Consider the following 13,040-nt stretch of genomic DNA (forward strand, 5'->3'; position numbering starts at 1 on the left):
AAGTATATTTTAAAACATTATTTTATTTAAATCAATCTATCAACAAGATATTAATATTTAAAAAATAATAAATTTTAAGTAAATAAAAAAAATCCTCCAAACCCAACTTAACTCCGGTGATGCTTTCAAAAAACTGCAATATGTTGTATTTGTTGTTCAAAATATTGTAATTATCCTTTATTAGAACTGGTTTGTTTTTGACATATTTGGATTTTTTTTCTATCTAATTTTAATTATTTTAAATCTTTAACAAAAATATGAAATTATTTTTATTTTATTTTATTATAAAATTTAAATAAAAAATATTTTAATAATTTATTAAATCATTTCAAAAAATATATTTCTTAATTCAACGAGATTTTAATTTTATAATTTATTTTAATTTCTAAATACACCCATACAACTCTTAATAAAAGGTTGATATTTTCTCAGCAAAAAATAATAATAAGATTGCCTTAAATTATTTAAATATTTACATAATTTTAAAAAAGTATATGTTTGGTAATTCATATATACTCTTCACAATTTCTCAATTTAGGAATAAAATTCTATTAAAATTTTGTAAGTTTTGTTGTTAAATTTTATTTTAATTTAATAAGTTAACCTAGAATGATCTTCAGTTTGAATTTAAAGTGTTCTTATTAGGAATTTAATTCATAATTTTAAATTTTTAAATAAAAGATATTTTTGATTATTTGTTAAGAACATTATAACATAAGTTCAACATCAGGTCAACATATATTAATGAAGTAAGTATGTTTTCATTAAAATACTTTTTTCTTACTTGTAATTGATTTTCTATCTTCAAAGTTCAAAGTTCAAAGTTCAAAGTCAAAGATGTTGTTTTATGCTTTGGTCAAATGAGTATTAATTTAAAGAAGGTGCAATTAATAAAAAAAATTATTTATTGTTGCTTGCACTTTTTTAAAAGAAAAAGGGTTGGGTATTAACTTTATATATTGAAATATATCATTATTTATTTTATATACCAATGTTTTATTGTTCAATTGTTCAAAATAAATATATTTTAATAACCTTAATATTGAAATTTATTATGAAATGAGTTATGAATTGAGATTAACTTATCGTTGAAAATAATTAAGTGATTACATTATTATAATTTTAATTATTTTTAAAATAATCTATTTGTTATCACAATTTTTTTTTATCGAAGGATCAAATTAAGGTTTTTTTTATTGGAGACCAATATATAATTTTATGATATGTATTATTATAATTATACAAAACGAAGTTTTATTTTAACGATTTTAAACACCGTTAATTTATCTACATGAAAATTATAAATAAATAAAAGGAAAAAAAATTATAATACAATCACATTATCTAATACGTTATCGAACTCGTAGATTATCGAGAAGAACAATTAACTATTTCATCGACTTTTCGAAACAAATTTCAGAAACGTTGTAATAATAACATTATGAATGATATGTGTTGGTCCTGCTGGACAACTATGATGACGGAAGGTTATGATGACTGAAAGTTCGTCGATTTCTCTCCATCTAGATAGTCCACCAAAAAATAATTAGGATAATAACCCAAATATTTGGCATGCCATAATATCAATCAAAACTTTTCAACAATTATCTAAAAACTCGAGTATCATTTAATAAATCTCAATAATACTCACAAAAACTTTATATACTAATAATTTATTTAAAATAATTAAGTGATTAAATTATTATAATTTGATCAATAATATTTATATTAACAAACATATAAAAAATAATTAAATGTTATAAAGTTTAAAATAGGGTTATTATTGATCTATTTTTTATCACATAATATTTTATTTTTATTTAAATATTATATTTATATATTATTTTTATTTTAAATACATTTTAATTTTTAAATGAAAAGAATAATATTAAAATTTAGATAATCTAAAAAATAGTTTATAAAGAAAATGAAATTTGGTGTGAGTAGATTATGATAGTTTAATCTTCTTTTTATATATTAAATCTAAGTTAAAAAAAAAATCACTATCATAAGAAAAGGTTTAACAAAATAGTAATTCCTTATCACAAAGTTACAAAGGAAGACAGGTATTTGTGTGAATGGTTGATCAACATGTGGGGTTCAATCATTTTTGGTCATTGTTCTAAAACTCTTCTCAAAATCAGCTAAATTTCCATTCTTTCACAAAGGGACGGAGAAAAGTAGAGCTCGGGCGAGGAAGAAAGGGATTTTCATCACTCTGACGATTTGAAAACAAAAGGTGAAATCCTATATCTTCCAACTTCTGATAAACCCTAGTGGGTACTTTCTATTTTGACTTCAATCTCTTGTTTTCAACTCGCATTGATCCCAATAAAAAGAAACCGATCCAGTAAGTTCAATTCAGAGGTGGGTATTTGCTGCAAATCTTGATCAGGTCTTGAACTCGTATTTACCTCGATGTTATCGTTTATAGACAAGACTTGTTGGGTTTTGACTGCAGTTGTATTCTTTCTTGTCTGGACATGAGAATTTTTCAAATGTTTTTCTTGCTCAGATTGTAGAGAAAGAAGGGTATTCGAGATGAGTGGTTCCAAGATGGCAGGGACTTCAGCTCCAACTGTTCGTCGGGATCCATATGAGGTGCTTTCTGTTTCTAGAGATTCAACTGACCAGGAGATTAAAACCGCTTATAGGAAACTAGCTCTTAAGTAAGCTTATTTAACTTCTGTTTGTTCGTTTTGTTTGTATACGATCTAAATGGGCTTGCTATATGTGACTGTCACCAAGTGTAAGCTCCAAAATTTGAATTTCTTATACTTATTTTATTGAAGTTACGAACTGTTGATTAAAATTGGACCGAGTTTATCGATGATAGTACAAATGGACCTGGAACCTGCAAATGAGCTTGTTGTTCTGTTTGCAGTTTACTATGTTCTTTATTCTTCAATGGTGAAAAAATGATTACAAAGTTTATTTGTAGATGCTGAGTCACGATGTTCACATATGTGAGAGCTTTTAATTTGAAATTTGAGAAACAGAAGCATAAACAATAATTGTTGTTTGGCTTGTGATGTAATGTTATATTTTCAATTGTTGCATTGGATATAATTTCGTGACAATTCTGACAGATATCCGTGATTTGATACAAATCGAGATTCATTTTTCATTCAAATAAACCTATGTATTGACAGGTATCATCCTGATAAAAATGTGAGTAATCCAATGGTGAAAAAATGATAACAAAGTTTTCTGTAGATGATGAGTCACGATGTTCACATATGTGAGAGCTTTTAATCTGAAATTTGAGAAACAGAAGCATAAACAATAATGGTTGTTTGGCTTGGGATGTAATGATATATTTTCAGTTGTTGCATTGAATATAATTTCGTGATGATTTTGATAGATATCCGTGATTTGATACAAATTGAGATTCATATTTCATTCAAATAAACCTATGTATTGACAGGTATCATCCTGATAAAAATGTGAGTAATCCGGAGGCTTCAGAACTCTTCAAGGAGGTAGCTTTTTCTTATAGCATTCTATCTGATCCGGAGAAGAGAAGGCAATATGATAATGCTGGGTTTGAGGTAGTTTTTACCTGCCTGTTTTCTTTATATTACTTGAGTTTTTTTCTTGGATTTATTAATACTGTCATTATATGTCTTATTTTGTACTTCATTTTGCTTCCTAAACTTGCATAATAAAAGCTCCTTTTACTCCCTCAGCTTGTGGTAGGATCATTTTCCTTTCTGAACTTTACAAAATGGCTCAAACTACTTTCCTTAATCATTTTTGGTTAACAGAGAAAAAAATAGTCAATATTGAAATTAAGGAGATGCAAATTTTTTATAGAGATGATTTAAGAACTTAACGGAGTAAACTAAAAATGACAATGTAACATGAGCCATTTTTAAAAGTAAAGGAAGTAAAACGAACCCTACACAAGAACTTCTATCATTTTTGAAACACTTTTTGAGTATTCATAACCTGAAATTGTTTTTAGCTCTAATATTCATAAATCAATAGAATTGTACATCAACTGGGACAAGTTGCTGGTTTTGAACTGCGGATGAAGAGGAAATTGAAACTCAATAGTAGCGAATTGGACAAATAAAATAAAAAAACCCATAGGAGAGAGAAATAACCGTAACTGGTTTGGAAAGATACTATAGAATGAAAAAAAAAATAAATGCTGTTTGAACAATATAAAAGACAAAGAAACTAAAAAATAGGGTATTGATTTAGCAAATGGAATATGAAGAATGGAAAAAGAGTAAATGATGTGCATATGGTGTAAATCGTAATGTAGACGGAAGTAGGTGAAACAGAAAAGCATAAGAGCATTAAAAACCATTAGATGGGATTTGAGTGATTTTTACTGCTTGGTACCGCGTACCCTTCATTGTTCTTCATTTTTTGTTTGTGTAACTCTTTACCCACTTGACTATCTAACCGATTTCGTTTTTATTGGAAAATGCAACCTTCGCATTGACGATGATGGTAATGAGATTTTTTTTTTCAAAATAAGAAGAAATGATTAAAGCACCATTAGAATAGTATAGTTTTCTCTTTCCTTCACTGTGGGCAATGGCAAAAAAATTGACTTCTATAAAGACCCATGGCACCCTGGTGGGATTCTGGCTGACCCCTTTCGGGATCTCTTCGACTTGTAAGGATGCCAGAGTGGTAGACTGTTATAGAATGATTTCAGGCCTCACTAACTGTATTGCTTTCCTCTGCCGTCTCTCTCAAGGTGAGGAGGGTAGACTTGCCCACCTTGTGGAGACTCTTTCACAAGCTTGGACTCACCCAAATACAAACGGCATTTTTCAATCCTGTTGGCTCCCTTAACTTCAAGACTAACATCATTTACCACACAACCCTTCAAGGGGTGTCATCACGACTCCCTTGGAAGGAAGTATTGAAAGCTAGAATCTCATCTATAATTTCCTTTTATGTATGGGAAGCAATTCATGGTAGCGTTTTGACGACCATGAAGCTCATGAGTAAGGGAATTTGGCTAGTAGGTGCTCTGTCTTTGCATGAAGAGCGATGTGAGCATTGCTCATCCTCCTTCATTGCAATCTTGCTAGGAACTTGTGAGCTATCCTGCAAAATATTCTGAGTTTTGAGATCAATGGATTGGTTGGGGATCCGGAGTATCATCAACTATGACTAGAAGTCAATCCCTCTCATCATGTGGTGGACGATTTGAATGAAAATGAACAAAAGAACATTCGAAGGAAAACGTTACGGCTTTGGAAGAATCAAAGGATTGCTCCACACGTTTGCATCAATTAAAAAAATAGGGGCTTGTACGGGATGAGATTTGTTTGACCTTATTGGCATATAACTTTTTCTTGTTTTTGATATCCCCCACCCGATCTTGTCAATTTTGAATGCACATCGCGTTGTTTTTAGTGAAAAGTTGGACATTTAAATAAAACATTAGAATAGGGTAATTATGTTGTTTGATATCTACAACAAGCTGAATAAAATAATATTTTGATTAGAATTAGTATAGGTAAGGATTATGTCATAATAGAATAGGCTACAAGTTTCATTAGGATTATACTAGCTATTAGAAAAACTCACAAATATTCCTTTAAATTATTATTTTTTTTAATTTGGATATATGCCCCTCAACTATTACTTTTTTGATTTATACAATTATATTTATAAATTTTGAACCCCATGTTTTCATGGAAGATTTTCCATAATTGTTTTTAAAAGGTGACAAGTTCATTACTAAACTTGACCTGTTCGCTCATCAACTGAAACTACATTGCCTCTAAAACTAAAGGTCTTCAGGCTTGTTTGATGTGGATTATCCTACATCCCACCACCTATTATTTCTCCCATCAAATCATCCATTAAAATACCAAAATACCCTTATTTTATTATTCATAACATTTAAAATATTAAATAGTAAAAATATTTTGGTTGTTTGACCAAACTAACAAATTTTTCATCAAACATTTTTTTTAAAACTCTGATTATTTTGAATAAACAAGCCTTTCTTAGTCGTCTTCATCAAACTCTCGTAATTGGAGCTTGCTTGGTTGCTTCTGGTCCTTTAAATAATTAGTAGAAGAGCTTGAATCGATTTTCCTTTCAGAATGTTGATATTTGATGATGGATTTTGTAAACAGGCTTTGGAAGCCGATGGAATGGACATGGAGATTGACCTCTCTAACCTTGGAACGGTTAATACCATGTTTGCAGCATTATTCAGGTAAAGTTATTTTCAAATTCGGATTATTCTCTTTGATCATGAATTAGTTTGCATCGGTTATTCTTTTTCATTTTGTTAATAGCAAGCTTGGTGTCCCTATCAAGACAACCATATCTGCTAATGTTCTTGAAGAAGCCTTGAATGGAACTGTTACAGTCAGACCTCTTCCCTTAGGAACGTCAATTAGTGGAAAGGTAACAAGGGATATAATACATTTGTATATCAGGCTGGCGTTTCATGTTAACTAGTTATTGTTTATCCTTGTAGGTGGAAAAGCAATCTGCTCATTTTTTTGGTGTAACTATCAGTGAGGAACAAGCTGAGGCAGGGGTTGTGGTTAGAGTCACTTCAGCTGCACAAAGCAAATTCAAGGTGATATATTGGATGAAACCTGTCTAGTATATTGGTTTCTCGACCCGTGCCTCTTAGCTGGGCTTGACCGGGTGCTTGAACCCGGGCGGGGCAACCCCCCGGCAAGCACCAGATATGCTTATTAACTGCAACTTAGATTTGTTTCCAATTTTTGTATTGCAGTTACTTTATTTTGAACAAGATGTTAATGCGGGTTATGGTCTAGCATTACAGGTAACCTTTATGAAGTTTGCTCTTCTTTTCTCATTCTTACTTGTATGGTTCTATTTCATTTTTCGCTTTATATATTTTATTTTATTTTATGAAAGATTAGCCAGCAACTCATCCTTTATAAAACTTTTTTCCTAAGACAGAAGAAACAATTGATGAAACATGCACATGGTTTGCCAAACAGAAAACATATAACTTAACCATTTAACCAGGCGCAGAATTTGTCGCCTGACGGGCTCGAACCCAGGACCTCATGAAGGCCTGGGGGATATCCACCTCTGGTTGCTGCAAGGCTAGAAGAGGGGATCGTGCATGTTTCTTCTGTCTTAGGATAAATGTTTAGCAATATAAATATTATCTAAAGGATGAGTCCTTATTTATGAAAGAACAGTATAAAATAAAATCATAATATTGCAATCAAAATAAATCTCTCAATTTAGGGTACCCACACCTTCCCATGTTTTCATTATTTGCAATATTCTATACCTCAAGGTGTGTTGTGCAGAATGGATCTGCATGTAATTATTAAAAGTTGATTTTCGGGAGTGTTTTAGAAGAATTTGAGATAAAGGGAGAGATTATGGAATCATTTTCTCATATATTTGACGGGGTAAACACCCATATAAAAATACATGTAAAAGTAAAGACAATTGATAAGAGTGAAAAAAGTTAACTTTTTTTTTGGGAAAAAAAAAATTAACTTATGGTACATGACAAAACTTAACTTGTGGGATTTTCTGAGAGTTAACTTGTGGGGCTTGCTAAGAGTTCAGTTGTGAGAATAGCCTAATTGTTATCCACTCCCTCTCCGTCAAGGTGGTAGATTTCAGCCCGTACGTGGAGGCCCATACAAATTTGATTCAACTCAAATGAGTGGTTTTGAGGACAATCTCCAAAGGAGGGTCTCTCAGAGTGATGTCGTGGAGTATTTGCACACTCCAAACCACTTGATTCAGCGAGTGATGGAAAATTGAGCCGAAGTCACCGACTGAAATGCGAAGTTTATGGCTCTCTTTACTTTCTTCTTTCAGCTGGTGAAGTGATTGCATTCGAGAAGATAGAGAGCAGCTCCTAATCTTCTTCTATGCACAAAACAAAGGTTTGTTTGGCTTTGAATTTCAGACAGCAATAAGCTGAAAACTATATATATATATCTGCAGCCTCTTTTTATACCGGCAGAGCCAAAAGAACAATAAGGAAAAAGACATGCTAAGGGTTTATTTGGTTTGGATAAAAATAATAGTACATAAATGAATTTGTGTTTGTGGTGATGAGAGTCATGAGACCATTGGAACCCTTCGCCAATTGTTACTCCGACCATTGGCAGAGGCAATGAAAGATGATCGATTTGTAACACAAGACCGAAAACCAAGCTATGTTACCATGAAGAATTTGAGAAAATGGAGAGATTGTGGAATGATTTTCACATATCTTTCATGGGATAAACACCCATATATATACATGTAAGTAAAGAATATATAAGAGTGAAATAAGTTAACTTGTGGTACATGGAAAAAGTTAACTTGTGGGATTTGCCAAGAGTGAACTTGTGGGACTTTCTTAGATTGTTATTTCCATAACTTTGGGGAGGATATTTGCGGTTTGGAGTCGCGAAAGTATGTATGAGATTTTCGCGACTTCGTTCTTAATCTTCTCAAATATATTATAAAGTATATCTGGATCTCAAAATGTTTTGGTATATTATGATGAACTGTGGATCTGAGTATGTCTGGCTATATCACGATGAATTGGATTTTTGCAACGCTGATAGCTGCAAGATACTCATTTTGTGGTTATCTTTAGTTCATTATGTATCCCTAAAAGTAAACATCTACTTCACATATCACAAGTGTGAGAGCCCTTAACTTAGCCCCAACGTTGCATTTTGTATGGTTTCTCTAGGTGATCAAATTTCCCAAGACATAAGTACACAATATCCAGAGGTAGGTTGTTAACATCCCTAACCCAATTTGCATTAGTCGGTTGTTCATGTATATAAGTTGTCCATCCGTCACTAATGTCTCCCATTGTCGTGCATTTTCTATGAGAGCTGATTTTGTTATAAAAGTTGATCAGGATATTTGTGGGCTTACAAGTGACCATTGTTGTTCACTTAGGATTGGATGTGTGTGTTTACCTTACATGCCAAGATTGCAAGGAAGTGCTTTGGAGGTCGAGGTCCTTAATGTCAAACTCCCAAGTGGAATTTGTAGTTATTCAAGTTCTTCCTCGTTGTCTCTTGTGGGAACGATATCATCGACATAAACAAGGACTACCATTTTTTTGTTTGGAGAAATCTTAACAATATGATCAATTGGCATTGTGTGTAACCATGTTTAGTTTCTCAATTTGTAAAATTACCATACCAAGCACTACATGATTGTTTTGACTTGTGAAGTTTGCAAACTTTATTGCTTGAATTGTTTGTACTTAGTCTCGGAGAGTCTTTCAATTATTTCTTCCTCCATATCACCATTCACGAATGTGTTTTGACGTCTTGCTTAGCGTCCGGGTCGGTGGTAGGTATTGTTTGCAACTAAAGAGAACAAAATTATGATGTCGTTGAGTTTGGCAACATGAGAAAATGACTGTTAAGAGGGGAAAGGGTTAGGGTTAGGGTTAGGGCTGATTCCCTGTGGATGGAGTAGTGGATAGTGGTGGTTACAAATAAAATAGTTTTTTTGTTTTGAATTTAAGAAGCTAGTACGATTTCTCATAGTCATGGCCTCACTTTAATTTAAGGCGTTTTTAGTGGAAATCGAACCCGTGACCTTTGATCTCTTAAGCACGACTTTTATCATTTGAGCTACACTAGTGTGTTAAAAAGAAAATAAGCACAACATTCTAACATCATGACTCATTACAAATATAATAGTATAGATTAGTAGCGGTTATGTTTTAGTTAAGAAATGAATTAGTTGAATACTCTGGTTAGAGTTTCTATCTCTCTCATCCCAATTGTATTCTCACTAGCATCTAGGGTTCTATTTTTCCCCATTAATTTTCTCATCTCAATACAATTCTCTTTGATTCAATGTATCGTTCATCAATTATAGTTTTCTAGGGTTCTATTTTTCCCCATTAATTTTCTCATCTCAATACAATTCAAGGGTGAATTAGGGCCTCCTCATCCATAGTATTAGGAACATGGACTTCATCATGGGATGCAGCACATGCCTGATATGAGAGAGATAAATATACCCATAGGTTGGGTGCATTGTGTTGGACCCGGAACCTTTCTTATTATAGCAAATTATCAAGATTATTAATCACATGTGAAGTCGAATTGGGCTAGGTGATTATTAATCACATTTCCAATTCAGACTCTTGGAAATGTGATGTTTGTGTCGGCCTTCATCTTGTGTGCACTTGGTGTTCATTCCTCCAAAATGATGTGAAGGCAACACGAGCAGCTGGATGTGAGGTTGGTTTGGGTAGTGAGTGTGGTTTGAGAAAGGATATGTGGTAGTATTCATTTAGAGTCTCCCCTAATAGCATAACTCTAGCAGGGTTGTGGTACAATTTGAAGGACTTAGGTAGGGTTTTGTAACAAAATTCAGATAGATTCAGAGAAAGAGATATAGGAACTATCTAAGCCCTTTAGGTGAGAGAACCATGAAGAACTTTGGTAACTAAGAATAGTCTCTTTACTCAATTCATATCTTCTTTCATTAACATGTATTTATTATAATGTAAAGAAGTTGCCTCAAATAACTGCCTAACAAGTTGTCTAACAACTTTGGACAAATGTAGATAACTGATAAACTTCATGGACAAATGTAGATAACTGATAAACTTCATGGACTTATTTATTATTTTCATCTAACAATATCGATCTAGCCACCAATATATCTAGAAGATGAATCGAATTGTCCATTGTTGATGTATTTCCACCGTCGAGTTGTCCAACTGTTCATTGTAGCCCTATCTTTATTAGGTTGGTGCTTACGAATATGACATTCATTTGTAGTATGTCTTTTTGGTGATAACAGTCCTGTTCGTGTATACCAAGAAAATTTATTTAATGAACATGAGATCAAGTTTGATCTATGGACAATATTGTTGTGGTAAATATCGTAATGCTAGAGAAATCATTACCGCAGGTCATAGATTGGAGGTCATAAGCGTGTATACTGTAAAATCGATTTTGAGGAAAAAAAATATGTGAACCATCGAATAAGAGCCTCATCGAAATGACATACATTTGTCTCATATATTATGAGGATGGTGAGAAAGATATATATTTTGCGTCCAAGGTGGGTTTATATTTGGAGATACTACCATGGTTTAAAATTGGGAAATGTCTTACGGTCTTACCTTTGAGTGCATTTCAACGATTGATTGTGAATGTGATCAAATATGAAAAATTAAGAACTTTAGTTAGCATTTAGGAAGAGAAAACTTGGTGGAAAGGATGGAGTTGAGGAGGACTTGAAAATGACTTTGGAAATTCATTGATATAGCATTCAATAATGAGGTAGGTAGCGGTCGACACATCACCTATAAAGTTCTTGAGTATATTTGAAGAGAACATGAGAAAAAAATTTCTCGTGTGAAAATTAAGAAATGGTAAGGAGGAACATGGGGCAATGTGTTATCTCGAGATGTCTGATTTTGTGTTCTGAAATCTCATTTTGTTGCAGATTGTCGACACAAAAAATGAGATGAATAATGTCTAGGATGAAAAAGATGAGAGGAAAATTAATTTTTTTGCATTGTCAATTTAGCGAATCTACACCTAAATAGTACTACACCTTCCATATTTTCATCATATGCACATATTCAACATCTATAAAGTTATATACACAAAACCAATGTGCAGGAAGATAGCGAGAAAACGGGCAAGGTGACATCTGCTGGAATGTACTTCTTGCATTTTCAGGTCTATAGAATGGATTCCACCTTAAATGCGGTAAGTTAGATTTTATTAGTATTACTATTACTTATTTTTGCTTCCTTTGCCTTTCGATGGACATATATAATGAGAATCTATCTCGCGCTGACTTTGCAGTTAGCAATGGCCAAGGACCCTGAATCCGCTTTCTTCAAACGGTTGGAAGGCCTTCAACCTTGCGAGGTTTCACAACTAAAATCTGGCACCCATATATTTGCCGTTTATGGTCTGTATTGCACATTGCTGTTTAAATTTCTGATTTACCAGATGTATTTTCTCTTTCTGATCTGGGCTGGGCTGAGCTGAGGTTTAAATTTACTGCACAGGGGACAACTTTTTTAAAACTGCTAGTTACACAATCGAGGCTGTTTGTGCAAAGACTTACGAGGACACCACTGAAAAACTGAAAGATATCGAGTCTCAAATTTTAAGGAAGAGAAATGATCTACGTCAGTTTGAGACTGAGTACAGAAAGGTAACCGCCATCCATCACTATTTCTGTATAATAATAGTATTCTTATTATGGTTTGTTTTCTCACAGGCACTGGCTCGGTTTCAAGAAGTAACAAACCGGTACAGCCAGGAAAAGCAAGCTGTAAGTTTGATTATTTAGTATCATTTCTTTTAGTTTGTTTTACAATTCAAACACTAAAAGTTTCTCAAACGTAGGTTGATGAGCTGCTTAAACAGAGAGATGGCATTCATTCTTCATTTACAATAACTAGAGCAGTTATCAACAGTGGAGGAAGTGGAGTTCATGTTAACAATGGCAGCAGTAGTAAAAGTGTTGGGGAGGAAGTGAAGGTTGAGAGCAGCCCCGGGGATGATGGAAGCTCGGATGGGAAGGAGAAACCGTCGAAGAAGAAATGGTTCAACCTTAATATGAACAAATCAGATAAAAAGACTTAAAAGTTGGCAATATTATTTGTGATATTTGAAGAACATTGTGAGATATGTATTAGAACATATACAATAGTAGTACAAGGGGTTATACATTTCATTCTTATATTGCTTCATTTTTGAAGTTCAGATTTGTTTGTAAAAACAGTTGAATTTTTTATTTTTATTTTTTTTCCCTAAGATATGGCTTTATTTGTAAAAGCCAACAATTGTTAGCATTGTAATTATATTTGGTTCACTTTGACATTTATTTTATCTATGATCCATGGTTTTAGTGAGCTACAAATTAAATACTTTAATGATTAATCCATTAAAATGTTAAGTTAGTTTATTTTTTTCCGATAGTGTTAATTTTTTTAAATTAAAAAATAGAATTTGTTTTAATTTTCTATAGGACTAAAAGGTTACAAAAACAATACATCAATTACAACCTTTTCCTAAACAAATAACACCAATACAACAATA

The 13,040-nt window shown here is 32.5% G+C and overlaps 1 protein-coding gene across 2 annotated transcripts; it reads left to right on the forward strand.

Moving 5' to 3' along the window:
- Nucleotides 1–2,086: 2,086 nt before the first annotated feature.
- LOC124944941 (chaperone protein dnaJ 15-like) lies at nt 2,087–12,759 on the forward strand. Of its 2 annotated transcripts, none has more exons than XM_047485290.1 (12): nt 2,087–2,239; nt 2,516–2,669; nt 3,428–3,551; nt 6,117–6,199; nt 6,282–6,393; nt 6,467–6,571; nt 6,734–6,784; nt 11,604–11,693; nt 11,793–11,901; nt 12,002–12,150; nt 12,217–12,270; nt 12,345–12,759. In XM_047485290.1, exons 2-12 carry the CDS (start codon nt 2,542–2,544, stop codon nt 12,582–12,584), a joined length of 1,245 nt encoding a protein of 414 aa, XP_047341246.1. In that variant the 5' UTR covers nt 2,087–2,239; nt 2,516–2,541; the 3' UTR covers nt 12,585–12,759. The 2 variants fall into 2 exon arrangements, with proteins under 2 accessions (XP_047341246.1, XP_047341247.1); XM_047485291.1 differs by having other exon boundaries at nt 2,088–2,239; nt 2,523–2,669.
- The last annotated feature ends 281 nt before the right edge of the window (nt 12,760–13,040 follow it).

The sequence above is a fragment of the Impatiens glandulifera genome, chromosome 7 (genome assembly GCF_907164915.1).
Source record: "Impatiens glandulifera chromosome 7, dImpGla2.1, whole genome shotgun sequence".
Taxonomy (NCBI): domain Eukaryota; kingdom Viridiplantae; phylum Streptophyta; class Magnoliopsida; order Ericales; family Balsaminaceae; genus Impatiens; species Impatiens glandulifera.

Coding starts and splice junctions, on each gene's coding strand:
- LOC124944941 (XM_047485290.1), top strand. CDS start 2,542: ATGAGTGGTTCCAAGATGGCAGGGACTTCAGCTCCAACTGTTCGTCGG. Junction 3,552..6,116: donor ATGATAATGCTGGGTTTGAG/GTAGTTTTTACC, acceptor TTTTGTAAACAG/GCTTTGGAAGCCGATGGAAT. Junction 6,572..6,733: donor CTGCACAAAGCAAATTCAAG/GTGATATATTGG, acceptor TTTGTATTGCAG/TTACTTTATTTTGAACAAGA.